The sequence below is a fragment of the Coturnix japonica genome, chromosome 2, assembly GCF_001577835.2.
Source record: "Coturnix japonica isolate 7356 chromosome 2, Coturnix japonica 2.1, whole genome shotgun sequence".
NCBI lineage: Eukaryota > Metazoa > Chordata > Aves > Galliformes > Phasianidae > Coturnix > Coturnix japonica.
This window is the reverse complement of record NC_029517.1, coordinates 50,776,100-50,788,228: the sequence shown is the minus strand read 5'-3', so window position 1 is coordinate 50,788,228 and position 12,129 is coordinate 50,776,100. Positions and strand designations below refer to the sequence as shown.

Sequence of the window (12,129 nt, the reverse complement as noted above, 5' to 3'; positions counted from 1 at the left end):
GTTTGTCTCATCGTATTTATTTATTTATTTATTTTCCATGCATCAATAAACCATTACAATTAATGTTACAGGCATTTTCAGACAGAAAGGTAAATTGTTTCCTTTTCTTATCAACATACAATGGCTATTTTCATAGTTCTGTTACATAGTTCCTTGTTCTGTCATAGGTATAGTGGTCTTCTGTGCTACACCTGAAGGCTCTGGTTTACCAGAAGGAACAGGCTTAAGGAGCACCATTCAAAAGTGGAATGCTGGTCTTCAGCACTGTCACATAGATATAGCATACATGTCACAACAGTGACCTCCTGTGGTAATTTTACTGCTTCGTGTTCTTCAGAATACATAGCTTGTATAGGACTGTGTTTCAAATCTGTGGCAAATGTCCACCAGCGTTCCTGCTAGGCAGAAGCAAATCCCTCTCTATCCATATCCATAGCCAAAAAAAGTATCCTTCATGTCTATTGTTGCCGTATATGCAAAAGCATTATAATTAAGAGAATTGATTATTATCACACTGTGAGCCTCTTGGTGTCAGCACAGGGCTCTACAATCTACGGCTACTTTCAAAACTGCAAAGGCAGCCGGCATCTCTGTGCAGCTGTTTATGTGCAAAGCAAGGTCAGCAGGCCTTGATTCCTCCTGGCCTTGCTTGACAATGGGGCCCGTGTTTTGATTTGCAGGCGCTGCTATCGTTCATTCCAAGACTTCTCCCTCCTGGACTGGAAGTGGGAAAGTCTTTTGGCAGTCGTTGCTGGTGACACCTTATATGAGGGCTCCTGAGATTATTCTTGAGGTAAGAACACTGAGAAACGGGGGAAGAATGGTACGGGGTGGAGGAGACCAAAAGCCCTGCAGAGGATTGTCCTTACACTTGTCCTCACATCCCAGCTTGCCTTACCTATGGTCTTCTTGCAAGGCCCTAGTCCCCTCTTGTGTATCCCTGCTGAGAATTTCTTCTGCCAGACTGCCCCCAGTCCTCCTTGTGCAAGCTTCTGCCAGGCTGGCTTGCTTGTCTTCCCAGCCATTGTGGAACTGTCAGGCTGGCATTGAAGGGGAACCCGTAAGGTGCCACGGGAGATTTGGGGTGCGAGATCGCTGGGGCTCTCAGTGGACCCAGGTGGGCACAGAGGGCGTGCGCTGCAGGAGGGCCCCATGTTGTGTTTGCCAGCGTATCGTGTCACTGCTCCCAAGCTACCTAACAAATCGGAGCCCCGGCTGGTGCTGGTGCAAAGAGGTGGGAATTGATGAGGGGGAGCGATTGCTTCCCCTTGCAGGAAAGGCTTCTCCTTGTTTTTGGCAAGTTGCTCCGCAAAAGAAGGAGCCTGAGAGCTTCTGCGAGTTGTGCACCCAGCTCACTGTCGTGCACTTATGAATGTGCTTCGGAGCAGAGCTGATGGGCCAATACAACTCCAGAGCCTCTGATGCTGGAGCAGGAATTCCAGCCAGGACTCTCTTTCGCACGTGAACACTTCTCTTTTTAGCCTGACAATCATCCAGGAAACTGCTGGCCCTTCCCAGGAAGCCAAGGGCACGTTGTCATCAAGTTGCCCATGGCCATCTTTCCCACAGCAGTTACATTAAACCACGGAATTCCAGCAGCGGCGTACCGTGCAGACAGCATCTCCAGTGCTCCCAAGGACTTTGTTACATAAAGCTGCAAGTTCTGAGCAACTGGGGCCACCCAGAGGACACCTGTGTGTATCAATCAAAAAAATACGTCTAGCATCCCTGGCTGCCTGACACACCGCTGACTGATGCTCAACGTGCTGCCAAACAACACCCCCGAGCGGGGCCGCTCTCCGTCAGATAAAATGGCGGCCTGGGGGCGGCTGTGGGGTGGGATTGGGCCGTTGGTGCCCGCCTCTGCTGGGCGGTGCGTCGTTGGCTTTGGAGCCGCTACGTTGCTAAGGGGACGGGAAGCGGCGGCGGTGTCGCAGAGCGGTGACAGCTGAGAGCCCGGCCCGAGTGTTTCTTCTGCCCTGAGGCTATCAGCGCTTTAAACTGTAGGTGAGTCCCAGGATTTAGCCTGTTAAATTGGGATGGTTTTATCCACGTTACAGGAGTTTTTGAATCAGTTGTTGGCATTTCGCCCTATGAGTTTATCACTTTGAAGCGTGCCCTTAAGTTCAAGCACTTAGAAGTAGTAGAAAGTGAGGTGGGTGGCAGTCCAGAAGATTGAAAAGAATGAAGGTGCTTGACAGAATTAGGTGTAGAATCGTAGAATGGTCTGGGTTGAAAAGGACCTCAAAGATCATGTAGTTTCAACCTCCCTTGTTGTGTGCAGGGTCACCAGCCACCAGACCAGGCTGCCCAGAGCCACATCCAGCCTGGCCTTGAATGCCTCCAGGGATGGGGCATCCACAGCCTCCTTGGGCAACCTGTTCCAGTGCGTCACCACCCTCTGAGTGAAAAACTTCCTCCTAATATCTAACCTAAACCTCCCCTGTCTCAGTTTAAAACCCTTGTCCTATCACTGTCCACCCTCATAAACAGCCGTAGATAGCCATACGTGCAGCAGTTTCTGACAGACTGTCACCCATAATCTGGGGAGAAAACACTCTGACTGCAACATGATGTTAGAAAGTGGCATTCCTTTATTCCTCATGGTACTGGGTGACTTGAGCAGCAAGTATGCTCTTTCAGAGCTCAGGTTCTACATTTAAACAGTTAAAGACGTGTATGCATTACATAGGTATACCTATTCATCCTTTTGTCCAAGGATTCATTAATATATATGCTAATGTCCCTTTGGACATGCTCAGTAGAATCTAAAGTGGTCGAATGCCTACCTACTTCTTCCCCATTTTTCACCGTCAGCATCATCACTGAGGGCTTTGGGTAACTTTGAGCCACTCTTTGCCCCTGATAGGAAGAAAAATAAATTCTTAACAGGCATTTTTTTTTTTCCTAGGCATGTCAGCATGTTTATGATTATGTAATAGCACCTGAGGAGGATATCTGCCTTATGACAGTCTGATTACACTTAGGTAACTCTGTTTGGAGTCTTCTCAGTAAGTCTTCTGTGTGTCTTTCATAGCATAATTCCTTAGGTTGTCTTTTTCTTCCTTGTCTGCCACTCTGTTTTCCCCTCAAGGAATTGTGTGGTTTCTTTTCTGTTTTTGTGTAATTGCTTATTTGTTTTTGTGCACAGGAAGCTGAGAAAGGAATATATCTGGGAATGGCTTCATTTTTATTTTATTTTCTAAAGGTGGGAGGGATGGGGGATCGGGTTGGGTTATTTTACTAACAGAGACCTAAAGATGATTGAGTCAGAATACTTTCTTTACTTTTGTTGATGGGTTAGAAGGAAAGGTAGCAGAGGACTTAATTGCTTTCAGTTGTCATTTGTGCCTCTTGCTGCTCTTGGTTCCCTAGACCTGGTCTGCTGCACAAAGATGAGAAGTCCCCTGTTTTAATGGAAGAATTTGAATTATATTTCAAACGTTACATCAAGGCCTTCTCTTTTTCAATGTGGAACTCCTGAAATTTCCCGGGCTTTGTCCCCTGGAATATAGAATCCTCATCTTCTATCTTTGCAATGAAGTGCAGCATTTCACTTAATTTTAAGCTGGCTAGATTTGTTAGTTTCCTGACAAAGGGATACTAGGCAAATGAATTTTACCATCAACATTTTCCTTTCTGTTACTTCAGAATGATATTACCAAATGCCTGTGCAACAGCCAGAGAAATCAACGAACTCTGAAATCCCACAGTCTCCTACATCCCAGATTCCAGGTCTTGGTGATTGTGCAAATGCTCACAATGAAGGGATGTTTGGGTCCCGTAGGAAGTGGATCAGAGATACTGATTCAGCTTACGTAAGGCTAGCAAAGCAAGGAGGCCGACCTGGTATGTTAGCTTTTGTTTGCTTGTATTTTCTTAGTTTTTACATGAGTATGGGTGGTAGGAAAAGCTTGAGGTCCTGTCAGAAGAGTCCTCTGGGTTTTTGGAATTAAACTACGGAAAAAAACTTTTGATTGAAAATGTGACATAAAGGGATCAGCTTTCCATGGCATCCTTGCAATCTCCTGCACTTAGCTACCTGTTGGCAAAATTTGTACTTTTTAGTAGTAGATGTTTAGTGAATTAAAAAAAAAAAAGAAGTATCTTCCTGGTAAAACAGCAGCCTGAGATGATGATGAGCTTATAGGCAGAAAAAAAAGTCAGAAAAGTGGTGGCTTTTGTCTTTTCTTCTTAAGACTTGTTGAAGCACTATGCTCCTGTTACTCCTGTTACAAAGAAATCAACGCCAGTAGCATATGCTGCACCTGACTGGTACGTGCACCACTCCAGTCCTCCAGCAAACAAAGAGCCACGGTAGGTCTGCAGAGATCCTGAATAACTTCTCACGTTCTCTCTCTGTCTGTGTTTCAAAATAACGTTGTCATAACGTTATGTTATGTGATAGATTTCCATTGCAATTAACAGTTGTTAAATCTGTCTACAGGAAGGATGTTTCCTCTCTACCAGATTATATGATTCACAAAGAGTTTAATGTTGCTGACCATGCCAGTAGTAATTATGAGACAAGAAGAGGGCCTTTTGATTTTGATATGAAAAGTGTTTGGCAACGAGATGCTGAGGACAAGGAAAACACAGAGAAAAAAACGGTATGGTGTAGGTTTTTCTTTTTGCAGATCTTGTTAAGATGCTTCTAACTGAGCCTGTTAGTTCTTACTGAAAAGGAGTCCTAGTCCACCACAGTTTCCATATTTCAGAAGAAATTTTTATGTTGCAGCTAGAGAATGACAGTGAAACCATGCTGAAGTGCTACAGGTGTAACATAAGAACCAGAAATGTGAATTCCACTTGCATTTTAATGTGTGTATATTTAAGCGTGAATGAAAGGCAGGACTTAGTTTCTGACTTCATGTGTTTTGTTTCTCTGCATTTGATTCATGTTGAATGGAATTCTTGCTCAGTGGTCTTGGGAGGAAGAAGGAAGAAGGACAAAGAAGGAACAGAAAACTGATCTGAAAAAGCAATTGTTCAAGTTGAAGAGAGATTCCTGAAAGAGTCCCCACTAGCTGCCTAGAATATTTATCCTATGTAAAATATGTGTAGCACAGTATGCTTAGAGAAGCTTTTCTGTGCTGATCTTGGGGTTTTGTGCTGGAAATCTATCTCCCATCCTCCGTCTTTCACCCTCTCCCCTTGGCCATTTAGATGTTTAAGATTTAAGTTTTTATAAAATGATCTGTAGTTGTGGGCTCTTTGGTTACTATAACCCTTTGGAATATATGGAAAGACTTTTGACGTACGTGAACACCAGTAACTCCTACTTGAATACAAGTGCAGATGTTGAACATGTTACAAAAGTCTTTAACCTTTGCTGAGGTGAGTAATTAGTGCAACTTCAGAATGATGTGTACTCAAACTGTAATTTGCTGATGCCTCTTGGGAAAACTTATTTTCAGCCAGACTCAGAGCACTGAAAACAGGAACTCAAACTGCCATAGAAGCCTTGCAGAGGATCAGAACAGGAAAAATATTAAGTGCTCCCTTAAGAACCTATTATCTTCAGTGCTGTAGGAGTCAAATTTTATAACAGTGTGTGTAGTTCAGGTCCATGTGGGGACTGGTAGAACGTCTGTTTCTCTTGGTGGTGGGGTTTGAGCAAGAAAGGCTCAATTTGATTCTTATTCACGAGCGTCAGTATTCCCATGTTTTGTGTATCACTGAATACACAGTGAACAGATGTTACATATTCAGCTCAGATTCCAGATCCGCAAAGAACATGATTTATATTTTATACTGTTTCAGAAGCAGAAATTGAATTTTGTTTAGAGTACAAAATCCTGAACTTACGCTTTAAGGTTAGGTGCTCAAGATGTGAGATTTTTCAGTACTTGCCTTAGCTTTAGTTCCTCCTTCATACTACTGTCTCTGAAATGATTGTCCTGTTTCACAGGATCTTTTTTGTACCCTGATAAGAAATGAAATCCTATACTTTGAAACACCACTTGATTCTTCCTTTAAACTTACATCTCCTATTTCCTGTTTTTTACCACCGTCTTTACATTATTGTCACTGTACAGTCCCAGAAGACAGAGGACTGTGCATGGGTGGTAAACTAGTTGGAGATGGCATCAGAGTTAGTGTCAAGCAGTTGTAATGCAACACTAGCAAGATTAATGTCTTGTGTCTGAAGTCACAGCTTTCAGGCACTTTGCACTCATTAAGGGACTTTAAGTATTTCTTAAGGGATATGTTTTCTGTGGGTTGAAAGGAGTGACCCCTTTCAGTAGTTGCCCAAGTCATGCAAGTAAGAAACCATGCTTCTGATACAAGTAGGCTGAAAGTCATTGAGGAATTCATGCCTTCAGTACTGTTTTCACCTTCTTAACCATGCTCTTCCCTAAGCATCTGTTTTCACCTCTGTGTCTAGCTTGTTCCATGGCAGATTACCTTATGTGCTGTTCTTGTAAAATGGAGATAAGCCTATGGATCTCTTTTTGGATGCAGTCTTTGAGTACTGCTAGGCATACACAGGCATGTGCTCCTTATCTGTTAGTAAGAGCAAACAGTGCCAATAGGGCTTTCTGTTGCACTTCTGGTCTTTTTACTAGAGCTGTAATTAATACTTCCAGATCTGAAATAATGATCCAGATCAGTCTAATGATGAACAGAAAATGGCAGTAACTTTTCTTGGACAGTAGGATAGTTCTTCATCTCCAGTTTTTCACAGAGTTGGAGATGAAGACTCAATTCCATGTTTAGCACTCATTGTTGTTAGGTTCTGTTTAAGGCAGTTAAGTAAATCTTCCCCCTATACAACTGGGATTTGTACCCAATCCTTTGTGCGCACAATCTGGTTTCACATAAGTCTGAGCCCACAATCTTAGCAAGGGAAAACAGAGGTGCTGAATTCCTCTTCAATGTAAATGGAATGTAAAGCAGAAATGGCTTTTAAATGCAGTTGTAGGCAGATGATGCTTAATCTCCATGTTGAACAATAGACCCCAGTCTTCACCCATCGCTGTGCCTTTGACAAGCGTGCCTGTTCTTCATCTCTTTAAGTTTAAAAGTAATGTCAGTTTGTTTGGCTGAAATCTAGTAGTCCACCCACTAATTCTTTGCCAGATTTTGGAATTTCTCTTCTAGTAAAACTCCGGCTTGAATAAAGTCTGTAGAAAGTTCATCACTCACTGAACGTGTTGGTTTGTATTCACCTTCTGTTTAAAAATAAGTGGAACTGTCTGTCCTAAACTCCACTTGTTCCCAGAAAGGAAAAAAATCCACACTCGCCAAACATTCATGGCTGCTTTTTTAACTTGTTTTTTTATAATGGCTTGTTTGTGGATCAGTTGTACTCAAACAGTAAGTTTTGACCTTTCCTAGCTAAAGCTGCATGCGGTCTTTGAAACATTTGTGGTGTGTTTATATCTGTTTGGGATTTTTTTCCTCAAGTATGTTTTTATATGAGTTGCTTTGCAGTTGATCATTTTAAGGGTTTCCCCCCTACACTCTTTCTTTATGCAATGGAGGAAGCAGTGCAGTCTTTAAAAATGTTGGGGTTTCCCCCCCCCCTTTTTTTTCTCTTTAACCTCTGAATTTCTTAACCAGCTGTTAAGTGGAAAAATCCTAAGGAGTTGTTGGGGAAAGAGCATTAAATGCTTTTATTTGAGAAGGAAGTAAGTTGGCCCTTTGGCAGCTGGTAGTTTTGAATCCTGTTGAAATAAACAGCTTTGTGTGTTGCTAATGCTTTTCCACTCCTTTTTTGGTTCTACAGCACTGACACCTGGAGTTTGTGATGTCACTTTTTTTAGGTACCTTCTTATACTTCTACCTTGTTGAGATTCCCAGTGTAGTAAAATAAAAAGATGAAATGTATAGCTGGTAGACAACACTGAGTTTCTTTGCATGTCATTAAGGAATAAAGAATGGAAATAAAATATATTTTTCAGTTACAGGCTTTCCCCAGTACACCTAACATTAATATGCAATGACTTTCACACCCATTTAATTTAATAAAAGGTAGTAATTAAGCTGGACTGTGGTTTCTTGTCCCACTTGCCTCAGTAAGATTGGCATTTTGTCATACACTGCATACAGAGAACTGAGTCGAGATGACAGGCTGCAGATGCTAAGTTTGGTTTTGAAGTCTAACTTTGGGTGGAAGTGTACTGTGAGGGAAAAGGTGATGGATGAGTATGTTTCTCATTATTGACGTACTTGACAAAAGCTGATCTCATCTAGTATAACCAAATATGGTACTTTTTAGTTTTTTGCTTTTACTCCTCTACTCTTGCTTTTGGAAATAATATTCCTAAGATTGTACCGTTTTAAGATTGTTATGGCCTTTAATATAATTCTTATGACATCTCTTGGTTACTTTTATAATGTCTCCTTTTGTTAAATTAAGATTTCTCTAACGCAGGTAAAGCTCCCAGCAATTAATGCTAAATATCCAAGCAAAACAGCGAATGTTTCTATGAACAAGGAATTCAGTGGGAAAAATAAGATTTCCTTCCCACCAATGTAAGTAGCGTGCTTATGAAATTCATTCATCTCCTAATCCTGAAACCATTTCTGTGTGCAATTAACGTTACTCTGAACTTGCAGAGATTAGGGGCTTTGTGCATGGCCTTTGTGAATCCGTACTGCTACTAAACTTGCTGACATCTAGGACTTAAATGGTTTTACAAGCAACTAAAGTAATAGGAATTTAACTTCTATGGTAAAGCTATTGAAAACATCTTCAAAAAAAGTAGGCATCAAGTTGTGTGGTAAACTATATTCATGTAGTGCTCTTCTACTGCATTCAAGATGATCTGTTCTTTTGTTGTTGATACCAGTGAACAAATGCAAACTATAATGTGCTTCATTAATTCCCTGAGTGTAGGTTACAGGGATGTAGGTAGGACTACCATTTTCTGAAATCATGTCAGCTATGCACTAAGAGAAAGTCAGGCACAGCAAAAATTCTTATAGCTGAGAATTTGCTCTATCAAAGTGTTATTGTGCTCTGTGTATCTGTTGTGGTTTCCAAGGGAATATATCGTAAGCATTACTTTTGGAGCAACCCACTGATATTTACTCTTAGTTACCTATCAATTATGTAAGGCTATTCTGTGCAAAATAAATTTCCTGCCACCTAATGCCTGTTTTAGTTTACGCTTTTATTTTCTTTTAACATGTTTTGATTTACAGGCCAGCTCAGAGAAAAGGTGAACCAGTAAACTTTAGCAAATTAATTAGCAATGGCTATGGGACAGACTGGTTTCAGCAGCATACTAGATGTGGAAAAAAGATTCAAGATGCACCAAAAGATACCGAGCAGACCCAAGGTAAAATTATTGAAAGCCTGCTCTTCTGAAGTGAGTTGGGATTTGAAGGTAACATCCATAGGTAGCGAGAATAATTGCAGTCTCTCCCTTTAAATAAGGTGAAATTTATCAGGCTTGAATTAGAAAGGTACCCTATGGCCAGCTTAGGAAAAGTGCCCTCCTATTTGTAATCAGCAAAGGTGGAGGCTTTCAACTCTTACTGTCTTGAGATTCTGTGTAACGTTTTTGCACACTGACACTTTTCCTACTGAATTTTGCCATTAATTAAATGAAAGGACTTGGGATTTTTGAAACCTGCTAATTCATTCATTTTGTGACAAACGATTTGTTTCTTGTGGAGTGTGCCTTAAATTGAGCATCTGGGATATAAAGCAAACTGAAGAGTCTTGCAGTAATAATGATATTGGTTTGGTTATAATATTGACACACAGAGAACAAAATGACAGATATACAGTACAGACTGATGAAGTGCTATATACTTTGACATATAGATATTTTCAAAATGCTCTTTTTCCCTCCCAACCCCCCAACAAACTGAAAAAACACTGCCATGATTTTCCACTCCTTTTCTTATTTCAGTGTAAAGAGAGGATTCTAAATGCTTTTAACAATGTGGTTTCTTCCAGTCATGTATCTCAACTCAGTTTTGACATTATTCTCTTCATGCCTTCAGGTGTGCACTGAAGGAAGTGCTTTTAATTTCTTCACCCTTGAGTACTTTGTTCTGCTGATTCGAAGTAATCAACAGCATAAACATTTTGAAGTCTATATTTGAGGTGAAGCTTTTGCTGTTGTCTGCTTCATAGCATAAGTCCAAGACACATTGGACAGGAGAGATAAACCATTGCATATGGAAATCCATAACCTATTTGTATTGTTACAGTTTTGCATCCTATTGCAAACTTTGCATGTACCTTGTCTATGTTCTTAAACTAAAGTACAGAAATTTATGTGTATTTTGATGTGGGTGAGAGAGAAAGTGAATGTTAGTTGACCTTTTTATTCTTAAGGCTGAAGTACTTTAATCTGTTTTTATTGCAGATTCAGAGCCATCCCAGTCTGAATCAGCACCTGCAAGCGATGAATCGAAGCCATGATTTCAGGAATGTAAACAGTAATTAGAAAGGCTATTGGGGAAAGCAAGATATTATATAGCTGATGATAAAGTCCACTACTTACATCTTTGCTTGATTACTTTTATCTTATTTATAGTTGGACTCATCCCTGATTGTAGTTCAGCTGATTTATAACACGGATGAACACCATTGTGCTTGATTACAGCAAACTTTAAAGAAAAGCTGCCAGTACATATACCTAGGTTTTTTTTCTTCTTAATATACATAAAGAAAAACTGAAGTTCTCTTCTACACCAGACTTGTTGGCATTTCTCATTATAGACTAATCTTAAAGGAGATGCATCAGCAGGGTAACATTAGCTAAGGTACACATATTTATACATTCAGCCTTTAAATTAAAAAACATATATTCATCCTGAATTTCTGAATGCAACAGAAATATTATATGCTAAATACTTGTGTTTACTCAAAGCAATAAAACAATTTGTACTTTGAAAAAAACAACGTATCTAACTCATTTAAGGATTCTGAAATACACATACCCACATGTTAACACTTGTTCTTTTATCTGTTTGAACTAGGATGTAACTTTAAATTCTATGAAAAATTAAATGCTTTATAATAAAAAACATTAGAAAGGCGAACCAGTTTCAGTAAGATATTTTTGCTTATGCTATAAAAAAATAAAGTTTTTCATAAGTGAAATTGTACTTTTATGTTTTTGAGTGCACTCATTGTACACCTCTGAATCCAAGAGCTGAAGAATTTAAAATGTTTTACTGAAATTACATTTATCTGAACAGTGCATGGAATAGAGCAGTTTGGTTGGAAGGATGCTCCTGAGGGCATTGTCCAAATTGCTCTTGAGCACTAACAGGCATGGGCCATAAACCCTTGGGAAGCCTGTTTGTGTTTGATCACCTTCTCAGTAAAGATGTTTTTCCTCATGTTCAGTTGGATCCCCTCTGGCAAAACTTTGTGCTGTTCTGTGCCTCCTGCCATTGGTGACCAGTGAGGGTGGACTGGCACTTCCTCTTCCACTACCCCTCCTCATGAAGTTGTAGAAACCAGTGAGGTTATATCTCAGCTTTCTTTTCTCCAGGCTAGGTAAACCCAGTGTCCTAGTGCCCTCCTCATGGGATGAGGCTTCCAGCTTTTTCACAAGCATTGCACTGATCTGGATGATTCCACGGACCTTAACATTCTTTTTACATAGTGGAGCCCAGGAGCTACACACAATACTCAATGTGAAGCTGCACCAATATTAAGGAAAGAAAAGGAAAAACATGGAAAGGGCTTAATGCAGTTACTGACTAGCTGGCAAAATTTTCCAAATGTAAGAAAAAAGTTTAAGGTACATGAAGCTGTATCTAAGATTGAGAAATAAAAGAAATATAATTTTAAGTTAGTTTTAACTTAAAAAAAAAAAAAGATAATTGTTCTGTGGGTTATGTTCAGACATGCTGAAACCTTTAATTTTAGTTTTATAGCAGAGTTTTTAATGTACTTTTCTAGTCTGCAGTACCAGGGGATGTCAGAGCTGGAGCTTATTGTGTTGAAACCTTACCAGTGGAAAAACTCTCTTGTTATAGAAGGGCACTAAGGAATAAACCTGTGTGAAGAATCTGTGTATGCATAACAGGCAATTTATTAATACCCTTGGGATTTCAGCTACATCTGTATTTATTTTCTCACAAAAGGCAGTAGTCACCAGTAGTTGCTCAGTGTTCTGGGGAAAATAAGCACCATTTCATTATTTTTTT

General features: G+C 40.2%; 1 protein-coding gene across 4 annotated transcripts; it reads left to right on the top strand.

Moving 5' to 3' along the window:
* The first annotated feature begins 1,884 nt into the window (after positions 1 to 1,884).
* C2H7orf57 (chromosome 2 C7orf57 homolog) lies at positions 1,885 to 11,020 on the top strand. Of its 4 annotated transcripts, none has more exons than XM_015854384.2 (8): positions 1,885 to 2,007; positions 2,912 to 2,987; positions 3,652 to 3,849; positions 4,200 to 4,317; positions 4,448 to 4,610; positions 8,381 to 8,481; positions 9,154 to 9,290; positions 10,332 to 11,020. In XM_015854384.2, exons 3-8 carry the CDS (start codon positions 3,666 to 3,668, stop codon positions 10,385 to 10,387), a joined length of 759 nt encoding a protein of 252 aa, XP_015709870.1. In that variant the 5' UTR covers positions 1,885 to 2,007; positions 2,912 to 2,987; positions 3,652 to 3,665; the 3' UTR covers positions 10,388 to 11,020. The 4 variants fall into 4 exon arrangements, with proteins under 4 accessions (XP_015709870.1, XP_015709869.1, XP_015709871.1 ...); XM_015854383.2 differs by having other exon boundaries at positions 2,912 to 3,011; XM_015854385.2 differs by having other exon boundaries at positions 1,889 to 2,003.
* Positions 11,021 to 12,129: the final 1,109 nt, after the last annotated feature.

Excerpts from the sequence above, each read along its gene's own strand:
- C2H7orf57 (XM_015854384.2), top strand. The coding sequence starts at position 3,666 with ATGCCTGTGCAACAGCCAGAGAAATCAACGAACTCTGAAATCCCACAG. Across the intron at positions 4,318-4,447 it reads CCAGCAAACAAAGAGCCACG|GAAGGATGTTTCCTCTCTAC; the intron begins GTAGGTCTGCAG and ends ATCTGTCTACAG. Across the intron at positions 8,482-9,153 it reads AAGATTTCCTTCCCACCAAT|GCCAGCTCAGAGAAAAGGTG; the intron begins GTAAGTAGCGTG and ends TTTGATTTACAG.